This window comes from Alosa pseudoharengus, unplaced genomic scaffold (assembly GCF_046254945.1).
Source record: "Alosa pseudoharengus isolate Yale_2024_CS ecotype anadromous, Long Island Sound unplaced genomic scaffold, YU_APseudo_1.1 YU_APseudo_1.1_scf_24, whole genome shotgun sequence".
NCBI lineage: Eukaryota > Metazoa > Chordata > Actinopteri > Clupeiformes > Clupeidae > Alosa > Alosa pseudoharengus.
This window is the reverse complement of record NW_027468689.1, coordinates 25,107,041-25,121,391: the sequence shown is the minus strand read 5'-3', so window position 1 is coordinate 25,121,391 and position 14,351 is coordinate 25,107,041. Positions and strand designations below refer to the sequence as shown.

At 40.7% G+C, this 14,351-nt stretch overlaps 2 protein-coding genes across 5 annotated transcripts in view; both read right to left on the bottom strand.

Annotated features, from left to right (window-relative positions):
- Positions 1-1,668, bottom strand: part of ptgfrnb (prostaglandin F2 receptor inhibitor b) — a 37,220-nt gene extending 35,552 nt beyond the window's left edge. For both annotated transcript variants that reach the window (XM_076303569.1, XM_076303570.1), the window contains exon 1: positions 1,389-1,668. In XM_076303569.1, coding sequence (XP_076159684.1) covers positions 1,389-1,434 — 46 coding nt within the window. In that variant the 5' untranslated portion in view covers positions 1,435-1,668. The remainder of the gene's footprint in view (positions 1-1,388) is intronic.
- A 1,239-nt stretch (positions 1,669-2,907) lies between these two features.
- Positions 2,908-8,666, bottom strand: LOC143142583 (interleukin-1 receptor type 1-like). 3 transcript variants are annotated; one of them, XM_076303566.1, is made up of 10 exons: positions 8,585-8,666; positions 8,088-8,190; positions 7,580-7,790; positions 7,194-7,359; positions 5,863-6,001; positions 5,687-5,749; positions 5,390-5,528; positions 4,413-4,552; positions 3,912-4,034; positions 2,908-3,382 (listed from the first exon to the last, which is right to left on the bottom strand). In XM_076303566.1, exons 3-9 carry the CDS (start codon positions 7,783-7,785, stop codon positions 3,943-3,945), a joined length of 945 nt encoding a protein of 314 aa, XP_076159681.1. In that variant the 5' UTR covers positions 7,786-7,790; positions 8,088-8,190; positions 8,585-8,666; the 3' UTR covers positions 2,908-3,382; positions 3,912-3,942. The 3 variants fall into 3 exon arrangements, with proteins under 3 accessions (XP_076159681.1, XP_076159680.1, XP_076159682.1); XM_076303565.1 differs by having other exon boundaries at positions 8,109-8,190; XM_076303567.1 differs by having other exon boundaries at positions 8,171-8,190; positions 8,585-8,621.
- Between the last annotated feature and the right edge of the window lie 5,685 nt (positions 8,667-14,351).

The following is a 14,351-nucleotide window of genomic DNA, read 5'->3' as shown; positions in this document are numbered from 1 at the left end:
CAGCCTGTTAATTCAGCGAGCACAGCTCTACAAAGCAAAGCAAGCACCTTACACATATCTTCCTAAGCAAGGAAGTGTCTCCACCATCAAATGGAACAGATTTAAAAAATGCTTACTGTACTGGGAGGGCAAAGAAGAATTTTCCAGTATTTCCACACATTCATCCAAGCTGACAATATGTGTTTTGTTTAAAGACCCTATTGTTGATCCATTTCCAGGACATGTTGGTTTGCTTAAAATGAAATGTTTACAGTCACATATAAAACAAGGCCTCAAGCATGGCGGGTCCTGTAGGGTTGCAGACACAACATACGCACAGACGTACAGTGGATGGCCACACGCAGTTCCCGGAGAACGGATGTCGGGGAAGAGGAGGGTGCCTCCAAACGCACACATGTACAGTAATGAATAAACAGGGTTGTTTGTTTACGGCCAAAGGGACCCAAGAGTCGTTCTTATGTTCAGACGAAAATTCAACCTTAAGCTCTTGCTTGCTTGTTGGCTCTGATACAAACACATGCACACATACTAATGCACACACACACACTTATACCACCTTTGGAAAGAGGACATCTGATCATATTCCACTGTACTAATTTAAGACCAGGAAGCACCAGCCAAGTGAAGCCCACTGTGACGTCAGTGCCAAATCTCAGGCACACACACACGTACACACAATTACACCAACACACTCCAGCTCACACATGGCAAGTCTAAACACACAGTGACAGAGCTGCGAATAAACAATCTAGAATAATGGTCTTAAATGTGTGAATATCCTCTCTCTAGTCACAATGTGGCATGTGCATACCTCCCCTTCTCACACTCACACACACACGCTGAAACTCATATTTTATCATTAGGTAACCTACAGTGAGAATAATATCACGGAATGTGACACTGAGTTTGACAGTGAAACAAAAATGTGTAAAAAAAAACTGTGTAGGGTAGGCTACCTTCAAAACTGGGTTTGCTCACTCCAATCGAGGATCATTCCTGAGGCGATTTAAAAGCTAGCAAATGAACAGTACCGATTAGGCTATCAGTCACCACATTAACCAGACTGTGTCCCACCCTCACGAGATAAGGAATAGGAAAGCTCCAAGACGGAACTTCTAGATTGTCTACCTGCGATGAAAAATCCCTAATCTCAAATGCTGTTTTAATTAACACTTCACCTAACCGGTTGTCAAACGTCAAAGTGAGGGTTCACGCAAAAACATGGACTTCAAAAAAATATCCATGAACAAGGCTATCGCGAAACTACTGAGCGTTAGCATGCCATTTATGACATGGGACATCAGTCCGATAGCTGACGCCTGAAATCTGATTGATCAATCTAAGCATTACATGCCGATTCGACCACTTTCTGAATTTCTGTCACTTACCGAATGCAAGGCATGCAGTACACAAGATTTTGAGAACGCTGTTCATCTCGCACTCTTCTTTTTTATTTTTCCTCTGATGTCTTTTTAAAAAACTGTAAAGGTATTTAGCCTGTGTGGTCTCCTCGTATCGATTCGGAGCACCTCAGTTCTTAGGGGGTGTAGCAGGATAGTCGGCGTAGGTCACACGATGCGCTCGAGCTCCCCGGGCACTGTGTCTATAGAGTAGGCTATGGATATTCGAGGTTCCCAAAGACAGCGTTGGCATGACAGTTCCTCGCCGGGCGCGTAATGATTCGCGCCTCTGCTATCAATGGGCAGCCCTCTGACGCTGCCTGGTCCGGAAGTTTGGCTTTGCTGGAGGAGGGGACCAGCAACACGATGCACTTGCCGTGGCCGGTGACGAAGCCATCATATGTACTGTGTGTTTGGGGACAGATACGAATAATTAACTAATGGTTTTGTGGTCTCCGCAATTTTAACTTAGAAATTTATTGAAATAACTCAGGGACACCACATTCATGGTCTGTCAGAAAAAAAGCTAACCACCTGAGTTCAGACCTGGCTTCTGTGATCTCACGGTGCTCCCTTCTTTAGCCTACTGCCAGACCATATGCCAGTTATTTCAACCGGTAACGCTATAGTGATGATATAAGAAATATAGCCTACTGTAATCTGGCTATGACAATGGTAGCAAACAGAACAGAGATACTGTCATATGAATTATGTTAAACATTAGGCTATGAAATAGTGAAAACCAGTGTTAATTGGGCATGCCATTTTCAAGGGAGCGTCTGTTATTGCGCTCCTCCCAAACAGTTTGGTAAGAATTAATGCTTCACCAAATGGCTCTGTGTATCTTGGCATTCCCTGTTTAAAGTTGGCAAGTCAGTTCATATATCCTAGCCTAGCCTACATGAGCAACGAGTTTATCTAATCATTTTCAAAGTGACTGTAACTAAAGTAAAATAGTGACATTCTTGAATTAACCTTAATTTCTGCTGTTCAGTGATCCAGTTGCAGATTAATTTAAATGTTTTGTCAGCAGAGTGACATTACACAGACATCCACACGATAGTCTAATTCTTATAATGAATTCCACTAATCTAAGCGCTAGTCGAGCTACTGGGCGAATGAGGTGGAGGCCTGGGTACTCATAAGCAAATCATCATAAGACATTTTTGCAAACAGGGTGCTTTCCGGTAGGCTATGTCTAAGAATAAATGGTCTGTAGAGCTAACAGTTATTTGATGGGAAAGACAGATGCATACAATGCATGCATTTTAATGTCACATGTAGTAAGCTAATCAGTAGCCTAATATTTGTGAGCCTAGAGGTGAGGTCAAATTCTGTACTGTTCTCTATGGAGGGACATGGTGGGGAATTGCATGCAACTTCTATGATGTGACCAAGTCTACAGTGACAAAAAATGTGTATTACAGTGCCACCTGGTGTTTATTTAGAGAACTATAATCAGACTGCAGTACTGTATGTTGAAAACAAGAGGTTGCACAAACTGCCGTTTTGTAATGGCTATTTACTCTTACTTTGTACAACTAGGCTACAGATAAAACAGAAGCACTTACTACTCATGTAAAATGACATGACAGGCATAAACATTTGTTCTGAAACAAAAGTATAGGCCTACATCCTTCATCAACACCTGGAGCCCATACTTTACAGCTTACAACTATAGGCTATACTTGAAATATTTATTATGTAAAACATGAAAAAAAGAAGCTATAACTTCTAAATTAGGATGTATGGCAGGATGTTCAGATAAGACACCACCTCTTCCTCTGTCTGTCCGTCATAGCTTCACTGCAGTACTGGACACATTTGTCAACATGTAATACACATTCAAGTCAGCAGTAGGGGATGATATTTTCGAGCCTCTGTCCTCTTCCTTTGTTTGATGGATTTAAAGACCTTTGGAAGGACATGGGTGTGAAGGTGTCAGCGTACCAAGAGCCATTGGCCTCGGCGGACATGTTAGTCTGGGACAAAAAAAGAGCTGAAATCAACATTTACAGTAAATCAATCTCAAATACAGGAAATTACTTTCATATTATGCTATAAATACTTAAAGAGGACCCCAAGTGGTTGTGTTGTAGCTGCCAGGTGGTATCCTTAATAGAGGGACCTGGATTCATACTTCCAAGCTGAACATAATTATTAATTCAACTTTGAGCGAAAGAAGGGAGAATGTATGCTGCAGAATGTACATAATGAAAAATGTATGCAGAATGAATGATATAGCTGGTAAGGTCCACTGTCATAAATCAGGCCGCCATTTAATGTTAAGTAAAGGGGTGAAATTCACTCAGTTACTAGATGCATTTATGATTTCAATTATCACTTAGTAACAGATAAATGAGAGAAATTAGTGGATAATTAATCAATCATTTAATCTTCTGACTAAGCGGTAATAGCTTTACAATCAAAAACTTTGGGTAGCAAGTTGTCTACAAACTGCTTCTGCTTTGCCCATTGCTGATTGCTGAAGTGACTCTTTGTTGCACTTACTAGTTTCTCTTTAGAAAGCCTGGGTATTGCATCAGCAGCATCGTGAGAAGCAAACCACAGCAATGATGGCCAATATGGGAGCTGCAAGGATGATGAGGCGGCTTTGAAAAACACGAGTGCTAACTAGATAAGACAGGATGAAGAGGAAGCATACATTAAACATGAACTCAACGCTACAACTTACATCAGACACATTGGAACGGAAATACTGTAAAACATATCTCCAAATCAGATGGTTGGCTATGAGAACCTGTTTATTTATTACACTTGACTGACATGAAATCAAGAAAAATATTATTATCAAGTATTACAGCCTCTTCAGGTCCTGTGTGTGTGTTTGTGTGTGTGTGTGTGTGTGTGTGTGTGTGTGCGTGTGTGCGTGTGTGTGTGTGTGTGTGTGTGTGTGTGTGTGTCTCATGGTTAGACTTTTGGGCGAGAAAGTGAACATAGTCTCGATGTGCTCATGCATTAACCAAGAAATGTGTAAAACATAAAACTTACTTGGTTTCAGCCACAAATCTTTGTGAGCTGTTCCCACCGGATTGTCGAATTTGCACCGGAAAGGGACGTGAAAGAACTTCTGTTGGACCGCTGTGATTGAAAGGATGCTGACCGAGTAATACATCCCATCTCTGATCTCACTGCAGTGTAACAAAGATTTCAGTTACATTTGCAATAACTCAGTACTATTTCATCAATGTTATAAAGACTGTTAAAACAGTACATTAGTACAATGCATTGGGCCCCAATTCAAATGACAAGTAAAGTGCAAAGTCAATTGTTATGTACTCATGTACTCATCACACCCATGTACGCACATAGGCCCAAAATTATGTTTTGGTTTATTGTTATTTTGTCTAATTACATGCACACATCTGGGGGGTAATATTTTAATTGCAATTATGTGGAAAATGGTGTGAGGGAATTTAAGAACTTGCCACAGTAGAAATTGGTCCTGATACAAATGGATAAAATATGGTATTTGGTGGAACTCAGAAAGATCAGCCTAGAGGGGGAAGACTTAGTGGGGATCCATGGCAAGTCCACGGAAAGTATCCGTAGGCACAACCCATTTTTTTACAAAAAGACAAAAGTAAATGTAAAAACGAAAACAAATCTAAAGGAAGCCCTTGGCGAGAGAGAGGGTAAGCCTCACCTCACAGAGGGGTACGTCAGGAGCTAGATAGGTTTCTGTTTGTTTGGTTTGGTTTGGTAATCATGTGTGCACACACACACACACACACACACTTCTTTGTTACTCCCCTTATCCTCTGTATTTTGGGAAACCAAAATATTGCATTAGCAAATAGATTTAACCTCTTTTTTTAAAATTAGCTTTAGTCAAATTTTACACTTGCATTTTGTTTAGTATTTCAATTAGGGCCCAATATGTGACCGTATTTGACTGCATTTGAGGCAAGCCATAGAAGAAGTAGAACACTTTTTCTCTGTTGAGCAGATAAATAAACAGTATTTACATGGTCGAATGAGTATTTTTCTTCAGTTCTGGATAGTTATCAATAAATGAATTGTTGACAGTCCAGTAAGATATAGTTTCAGTCACAATTTCCTCATCATAACCAAGTGATGCGATACACGTCAGATTAGCTGGCTGATCTGTGGGACACACCACATAACAACAACAGAGCATGACCTTTTGACCATTTTAGACCTTGAACTGAACTCATTGACCTACAGTATGTGCGCCTCAGCTGTTAATTGTTTGTTTAAATTATTTCTTTGTCACATCATATGGTGGGTTAATCTGCACTGACCTGGAAAGATGTATAGTGTGTCCTCTTTTGGGTAAGTCACTGTAGGTGTCTGTAGAGGGGGATCTACGGATAAACAGATGAAACACATCAATACATCTAAATCTGGAATACAATTTGTTTAAAAACACAATAGGTGGACTTAGAAACTACAGTATAATTGATGCAACAAAACTTACCATTTTTTACTTCTAGCCAAGTAGATTGTGAAGCAAGGTAGCTCCTCCCTTCATATGTCAAACTAATCACGCAAGTGTAGTTCCCTGCATCACCAGGCATAATGTTTACAAGTGTTACGCTACCAATAGGCTTGCAGTCCTAGACAAGAAAAATAATCAATGTCACACCAAGTTCAGAAATTTGCCCCTTGACATTGACAAGAATGTTGGGCACATACAGAACAGACACCACAGACAGAAATAAAATGAAGAGTTTGGTTCCAAAAAAAATATATATATCCGTTTTTAAAAACATTAAAAAGTCATATTTGATTGTGTATTCCAAGAAATATCAATCAAATTGCAGTTGTGTTGTTTTGATTTAATAAAGATAAATCAAATAACAATACCCAAATCATTTCTACTGAAATTACTTGGAAAACAAAATGTAAAAAATGATTGATGAAAATTCATTAAAATGGTGGATATAGCGTTTTGGAACCAAACTCTTCAAATGTAGGATAAAGACGTCATAGGTATTTTCCACAGATGCCTTTTGTATTGAGATGACTCCTGCACATTTGTACCCATTTCTATATGGTCAGAGGCCAGGGATTTCCTATTTGTACTTGACCTTGACTATGTGTAAGTGCATTGTGTTTGACTTGTCAGTGCAGTCAGTGCATTACCTTGTTATTCAGGTCTCGGCCATCTTGTGAGGAGAAAGTCTATAAGTCAGTTATTGAACTCTCTTCATTTGGCGTCCATTGCCAGAGGCAATGATGATGCTTGAGGTGCATTCGGTAATCGATTTGAACGGACTCCACAGAAGATAACGGTGACCGGAAGGAGAGAAAGGTAATGCACTGACTGCGCAAATCATTTCTTATACCCTCATTACAATTACAAAGGTGAAATAGGTCAGTTTGTCTGCTAGCTTTAAAAAAGCTTATTTTGATGTTGTGTAGTTGCCCCCAAAGGCTATAACCTATGCTATTCAGTTGTGCTCTTATTCTAAACTGCACCAATTGATGTCATTTTGGTCCCAAATGAAAATGTACAGTCGTTCTCATCCACAAATAGAGTTTGTTAGACTGGAGTTTCCCTGGAATGTAGGCCTACATACTGCACAACTATCATAACAGCTTGCTATTATGCACTTGACCTTCTCACAACAGTAATTTGGCTGATTGTTTACATGTCATGCAATATGTAGTTTAATCTTATGGAAGCCCATGCTGGACATGATGCTCTCTTTTGGGAAGCTGAATGACATTGTGTCTGTCCATCTATCCATATTACTGTGCACTGTGTCTCCTCTTCACCTTCACTGGTTAGCAATAGCCAATTACCTCCAGCCAGCGGATGTGATTAACCAATGCAATCTGGGAGATCTCATCCTGTCGGCAGAGAAGCGTCATATTGGTCCCTTGCTGGACAGTTTCAAACAAACTTGGCTGTGGACACGGCTTGCTCGAAACCGAGAGAAACACCTGGGACGCCACAGGAGACTGGAGGCTGTGGAACAGGCACAGTTGAGATTATTTCCCATGTTCCATGTGGAAGATGTCAAGTTCAAGCTACAGTATGCTCTGTGAAGTGCCCTAATATATGGTCATGCCATAGCACTGTATAAATAAAGATTAATTGAATTGAATTATGTTTTGGGGGGTGCAGCTTATCATATGACAACTGGATATGGACACACCACTTCTATTTCTCAACAAAAAGTCCAAACCTTTCCCTGCAGGTATACATTCCGCTGTCTCCTTTTTCAGCAGGTAGAAACCACAGCATGGCACCTTGCACTCTGATTCGAGAGGTGGATGTGTCCAGGGTCTGGTTGTCTCGGGCCCAGATCACTGTGAGGTTGTTCTCCTCCACGTCCACTTCACACTCAAGCCAGGATACTTGGCCTTCTGTTCCATACACTGACTCTACCATCTGACCTGATGAGTAATGCATGCATTCAGGCATTGAGAGTTGATGTGCAATGGAACGACTTCTTCTTTCAAGTAAAGGATGTGGCAATTTTTTTTAATGGTTTCTGTTTCTATTTTTTTTAATCTATCTTTATTATTTATCTAGCTGATTTAGTTCTTGTGAGACAAGACATTTTCTGGACAAACAGTGAAAGACAAACACAAATATTGCTGATTTGCTTCTCAGAAATGGGAAAACAGTGAAAATAAGAACGTTTTATTTTTATCTTTTAATCTACATTGACAAACATAACATGAAGTCACTTTTATTTATGCCTACTCAACCTTCATGCATTACAAACTCATTGCAACTGGAACTCGCAATGAGCAGCAAGAACCCAACAAACCCAGTCGCACTCCTCATCGTCTAGAAAACAAAGCAGAGAACATTTTGTTATCCAAAAACAGGTGGTTTCTATTTGAACTCTTTGCCATGAGTTTTCTATTATTCAAAGCAAGTAAATAGTTTAGGCTGTGCCTAGGCTACCCGTAGTACGGAGAACCCGAAGGACCATTCTGGAAATTATCTTTTTAGAGGTGTGAATTTAGAGAGAGAGAGAAATACGTTTGAGTTCCCTTGCAATACTTTTGACTTTGAGAGGGAACGCAAAAGTTATTGCGCAGTGAACGCAAAACATTTTGCGAGGGAGAGCAGAAGGGTCTCTAAAAATAAATTCCCAAATCTAAAAAAATCATTACCACCATCCTTCGGGCGCTCCGTAAACCAGTGGCCTAAGCTAAGGATAATAAACATGTCTTACCAAAAACGTTGTCCTCTTGACGCGTGACTATAGAGGAACTGTGATGAAGTGAAATGAAAACCGGCCGATTTTAAAATCACGTGTGCCAGTGCAGGGCCGTAGTCACCATAGACATTGAGGGGGACGGGTCCCCCCCAATATTCAAATATGACCGAAATGTCCCCCCCAATATTCGGACATAGAAAAATAAAGAAAGAATAAAGCGCTATACTAGGCCTACAGGAAACCAACACGTACTGTATCTGAAATGTAATCAAACGTAAATAACGCACAAATTGGTGACCTATGGTTCCAGAGTAGCCTACACCCCTGAGTGGTTTGTCCTGGTGATTTTCCGTTTTTCGTTAGTGGCGTGCGCTATCAAAAGCTTCCATTTACTGCACCCTACTGCGGTGAGGTAGGGCTGTCAACAATATCGCAAAAGCTACTGGTACAATTTTCACAAAACTTCTTGGAAGGAAATCCCATACATGTTTGGAGCCGATCAGACTGAAAGGGAACATTTTCCATATTGTAGCCTATTCTCGCAATGATAGCGAAAGTGAAACGTTTTATTTTAAATGATGAATTTGTGCAAGCCTGTGTCATTTCTTTCACGTCTTTAAACATAAATAATGCATTCATAGTAATGCCAGAAATTACCGTTTATAGGCCTCTTAGAAATGATTGTTGCATCTTGCATATTATTTAGATGCGCACTCAATCGCGCGTCCATGCAGGCAAAACGATCAAATGTGGCGACGTTTACAATAGGCCTACGTGATAGCCTACAGTTAATGTGAATCGCGGACAATAACCAAAGAAAGGAATTTGCACCTCCATTCACCAATTTAAGGCTGTAGTAAGCCTAGTGTTTCTACATGTTGGCACAAAACGTCATTTCTGTCAGAAGCATAAGGCATACAGGGGTAACATGAGGTGGGTCAGACAGAAGAGGGGCCTGTCTTAGTAGCCTATTCCTGAATCCTGTCCCTTTCAAACTATGTTAAAATTGTGTGATTAGCCGCCAGCATAATACAATCTAAATTAAAAGACAAAATCTTATTAGGCTCCAAACCTATGAGTCTAAGCCTTAGTTTAAAAAAATCTTCAGATGTAAGTAATAAGTCATAGAACCACATTCTATAGAGGTTATCATAAGATACTCTAGTTTGTCATTTCTATACAATATACATTTTGAACACAAATGGAGTCACGGGTCCAGGGATGGACCAGTGAAGTTGCTTCTTCTCCACCCTTCTCTTTTCACAAAACTCACGGGGGGGGGGGGGGGGGGGGGCATCTGTGTCCAGGGGTTCATAATCCATCCATGCCATGCCTATGTCCGTCAAAAGTTTGGAATAACCTAATTGACTGACCTAACGACTTGTTTGTAATTTTTAATAATATTTTTGCATGGTAGGAAATGTATTAAAATTCTGTTTGGGGATCCCTCAGATCCCACCACAGATTTGGTCCCCCCCAATGTTGACATCATGACTACGGCCTTGTGCCAGTGTAATATTATCAATCTCTGACATTTTCTTTTTCTAGTCTAGTCTTAGACAATGGAACATAGTAGACTATTCGTAAAGCTTTAAAAAGGAGCAGGGTGTTCGGAAAATGCAAAACATAAGGAAATAATCGGAGTTTTGTTTCTAAAAATTAATAGCCTATTATTAAAGACGTCCATCAACTGGCGCCCATCCCATATTTGTGGTCATCATTCACAAAAATTAGACATGGCCAATCTTTGTCAAACAGATCCGCTGTAGACCATGAGGTTTTAGTGTGAGAGGTGTGAAGGTGTGTGTAACTTTTCTATAACTAGGATGCCGAACCATAAGTGTCAGCATAATACGTCCTTTACTCGATGTACTGAATATTATTTCCCATGGGTCTGCCTTAACTGCTGTTCACAAAATATTTCTATTTAAAGACTACGGCAACTGTAAAGAACAGGGCCTGGTTGGGATGTCAATTAAATTTAAACCACTAGATGGCAGAATAGTTACACCAGAACAACAGCAACACGGCTCTTCTGAACGGAGGTGGGGGGGTCACAGGCACATGTTTGGTGCTATGCTTGAGTTAAAGCAGATTTAAGGACTTTTGATCGAAAACAATAAGGATCCCACATTTTAAAGATATGGTAGACCTATGCAAAAACCCTACAAACACAAACAATTGTGCTGATAAAAGCTTGATCACAGTTGTCAGTTATTGTTAGCATCATGCTTTTTGTGTGTTGCATAGGTGGACAGTGAAAGCTGTGGACCTGTGGTATCTGCAGCCTATACTTCGCATGACAATATAGGTTAACCATCAAACTGATTTTGATGAAGTTAATAAAAACACAATTAAGAGGTTCCTGCCTTTGCTTTAATGAAGTCAATAAGACATTGTTTACAGTTTCCACACTGACAGAACATATTTCACAGAAAGCCTGTTACTGTGATAATGCAACATTAGGGTATTTGTGAAGTGGTCACAATGCCATTAAATAGCCTAGAGAAACTGGTCAGTGACAGTAGCCTATTGTAATGACAGTACATGTCCAATGTTATGATATTGTAACAATGTCATGGTCTCAAGAGTGGTCAGTGTCATTCTCATGGTTCTTTAAATTATACATTCATGCTTCTTAAGGAGTCAAGAGAAAGGAAAAGCTGCCACAGGTGCAAATAAACTCCCTGAACCTTGATTGGTTGCCAAAGCAACCATGCTGACTTATTATGCCAAGCTGCAAGATAATGTCTTTCCTGTGGCACTTGTCACTTTGAGGTGTGATCTCTGACACACTCTCCCTCTCTCTCTGTCTGTCTTTCGTGCACACACACACAAATGCTAGCCTAATGCTATATTACAAATTAATGTGTTACATTATTGTTCTTCGGACTTTGGCAACACTGTGTCTATACAGCCATGCTAATGAAGTTACTTTGAATCATACACATACAGAGAAACACAGGAAATAATCTATCAGCCCTTTCCATGCTTGATGGTGTTTAAGCCCCCACCGTCGACTTCAAGGCATCTAATCCTAACTTTACCTTAACCCTAACCCTTGCCTAACCCTAGTGTCTTCCATGCTGTGCTGCCTGGAAGACAACGTTGGGGCCCTTTCCATACCCTTGACAGTCCTCTCTCCAAGGCACATGATAAATCACCTGCTCAGACAGAGGAAGTGTTGAAGTAGCTCCTCCCCATGCCTCTTATACAATCCACCTTAACTCAGTGATACACCTCTCCTTTTGTCATCCTCTTTCTCTCTCTCACTCACACACACACACACACACACACACACACACACACACACACACACACACACCACACACACACACAGCTGAGCGGTAGCTGATGATGTATGATGTGTCTGGTGCTGCGCGTCCACACCCTGCTCCTGCTCTCACTACTGCGGCAGCGGCAGCAGAGGGAGGCGGTGAGACTGAGAAGACGTGAGGATGCACCGTTTGATTAATGGACCAGGCCAAGTGCTTCCAGAAATAGACAGTCCCTGGGTGATGTCATGGCCGCTTAGCAACCCCCATCCCACCAACACACACACACACACACACACACACACACACACACACACACACACACCTCCACTTTCACTCATTCCTCCTTACTTCCCAAACCCACTTGTGCTGTATGATGGTCATGTCGGCAACCCCCCACCTCCATCCCCCTACACATACACAAACACACACACACAACAACCCTCCCTCTTTCTCTGTCACACACACACAAACACATACACACATCTCTCTCTGTTACACACACATACTCGCTCTCATTCTCAGTCACACACATACATATACTCTCTCTCTCTCACTCTGTGTCACTCACATACACATACTGTACTCGCTCTCATTCTCTGTCACACACATACATATACTCTCTCTCTCTCTCTGTCAAACACATATTCACTCTCACTAGCTCTCTCTCTCTGCACACCACAGGACATTGCCATCCACCCTGGGACGAGCAAAAGAGTTACTGCTGGCCATGGGAAGATAAGTTTGCTGTCAAGGCTGAATGAACAGTGCAAGTATATTTATGTGCACTCGGTGTGGGTATATGGGGGGACTGAGTGTGTGAGAGATGGATAGAGGGAAGAAGAGAGAGAAGAAGAACTGTCTGTCCTTCTGTCTATCATTTAGATAGTAAAGATAAAATTCAGTGACATATCAACAGTAATACTCATTACGTTGTAATGAATATTAAGATACACATTTGTATGTCTTCATAGTTCAACAGTGCACGTTATTGGATTTATTTTACTCCAGTTATCCTTTTACAAAAGTAAACACCACCACAAGTACAGATTTAGCAGTTATATCCATGTGATGAGGTTGACTGGATGATAGGCCATCTCAAGGAGAGGAACAAAAAGAGGAGGAGTCGAGAGAAACTGCAGAATGTGTCCTTTCATACACACCGTAGTTTAAACCAGCCCTATAGCAATTTCCTCACTGTGTGTCTCACATATAGTAGTCACAAGACTGTATTCACCCATTTCCATTTTCTTTATGACAGTTGAATGAAGATATAGCACAATGGGGTAGAGAATACTGCAAGATCTCATTTATGAAATTAGGACTTTATTGTCATTGTGTCAGAACAAAACTGCAGAAGGTGTCATTCTTACATCAATTGTGTCTGTTTACAGGATCATACAAATAAAACAAAATGACAAAAGTACAGTATAAAATAGGATTCCTTAAACAGCACACTTATTTACAAACAGATACCCAAAAACATGCAGACACACACGCACGCGCAAACACACACAGTAGAGGAAATTACTTCTAATGAACAAATATTGCACATGATACATGATGAGAAATCTGTGGATGGATCTGAAGTGTGTGTGTGTGTGTGTGTGTGTGTGTGTGTGTGTGTGTGTGATGGACAGAGCTGAAATAGAATATATGTCCAGGATGTGTGACGTCTCTTTTGATGGTACACAGCGAGTGTAATATGAGAACACTATCTGGATTACCTTAAATTGGTTGTCCTTGTGCGTCAACAGTCATACCAGGAGTAGCAGTTCTGCATTAATACAGCATTAAATCTTCATTATGTACTCATTGGTTTTGCGGTAAAAGCAGTTTGCATCACACTGCTATCTATGGTTATGAGAGGGCGACATGAGTGTAGTGTGTGTGTGTGTGTGTGTGTGAGAGAGAGAGCGAGAGAGAGTTAGGGGTGGGAATCACAGAGTAATTCATACATTTATAATCCAGATACTTTGGCCAAGTTAACAATAATATCTTGATACAGCTATCCAGCAGTACTTAATATGGTGTGGAATACTATTGCGTAAAGAATCGCATCCCTTCGTGATAGCATCATATCGTCACCTCTGTGGCAATTCCCACCTCTATTATTTACTGTGTGCATACTCATGCATATCATTTACACATACATGTCTGTTTATATGTCTGTATACGCTCCAGTGCAAGAGTGAAAGGAAAAGTTACATTTTGTAAACCACTAAGCATGTTAACCTTTCAATCCTGCCGTAGCTCACAATTCCAGTAATATCCTGGGGCCGCAGCCAAGAGGCCGTATATCTGAGTGACACTTCCCATTTGCTGGCCAACTATTGGACCAACTACACCATAATGAATATTTTAATTACTGTTTGCTGTACACATTTCACTGAATTACAATGCTCGTGGAGATCTATGCTGCAGTTCTTGGTATGTACTTTATCTTTCAGGAGGTGAAAGTAAGTATGTTTGCAAGACTTTATGACTTGCTTCACAGCTAAAAGCCA

Coding starts and splice junctions, on each gene's coding strand:
- LOC143142583 (XM_076303565.1), bottom strand. CDS start 8,187: ATGAGGAGTGCGACTGGGTTTGTTGGGTTCTTGCTGCTCATTGCGAGT. Junction 6,002..7,193: donor ATCACATCCGCTGGCTGGAG/GTAATTGGCTAT, acceptor TTTCTTGTCTAG/GACTGCAAGCCTATTGGTAG. Junction 5,529..5,686: donor CACACTATACATCTTTCCAG/GTCAGTGCAGAT, acceptor TGTGTCCCACAG/ATCAGCCAGCTAATCTGACG.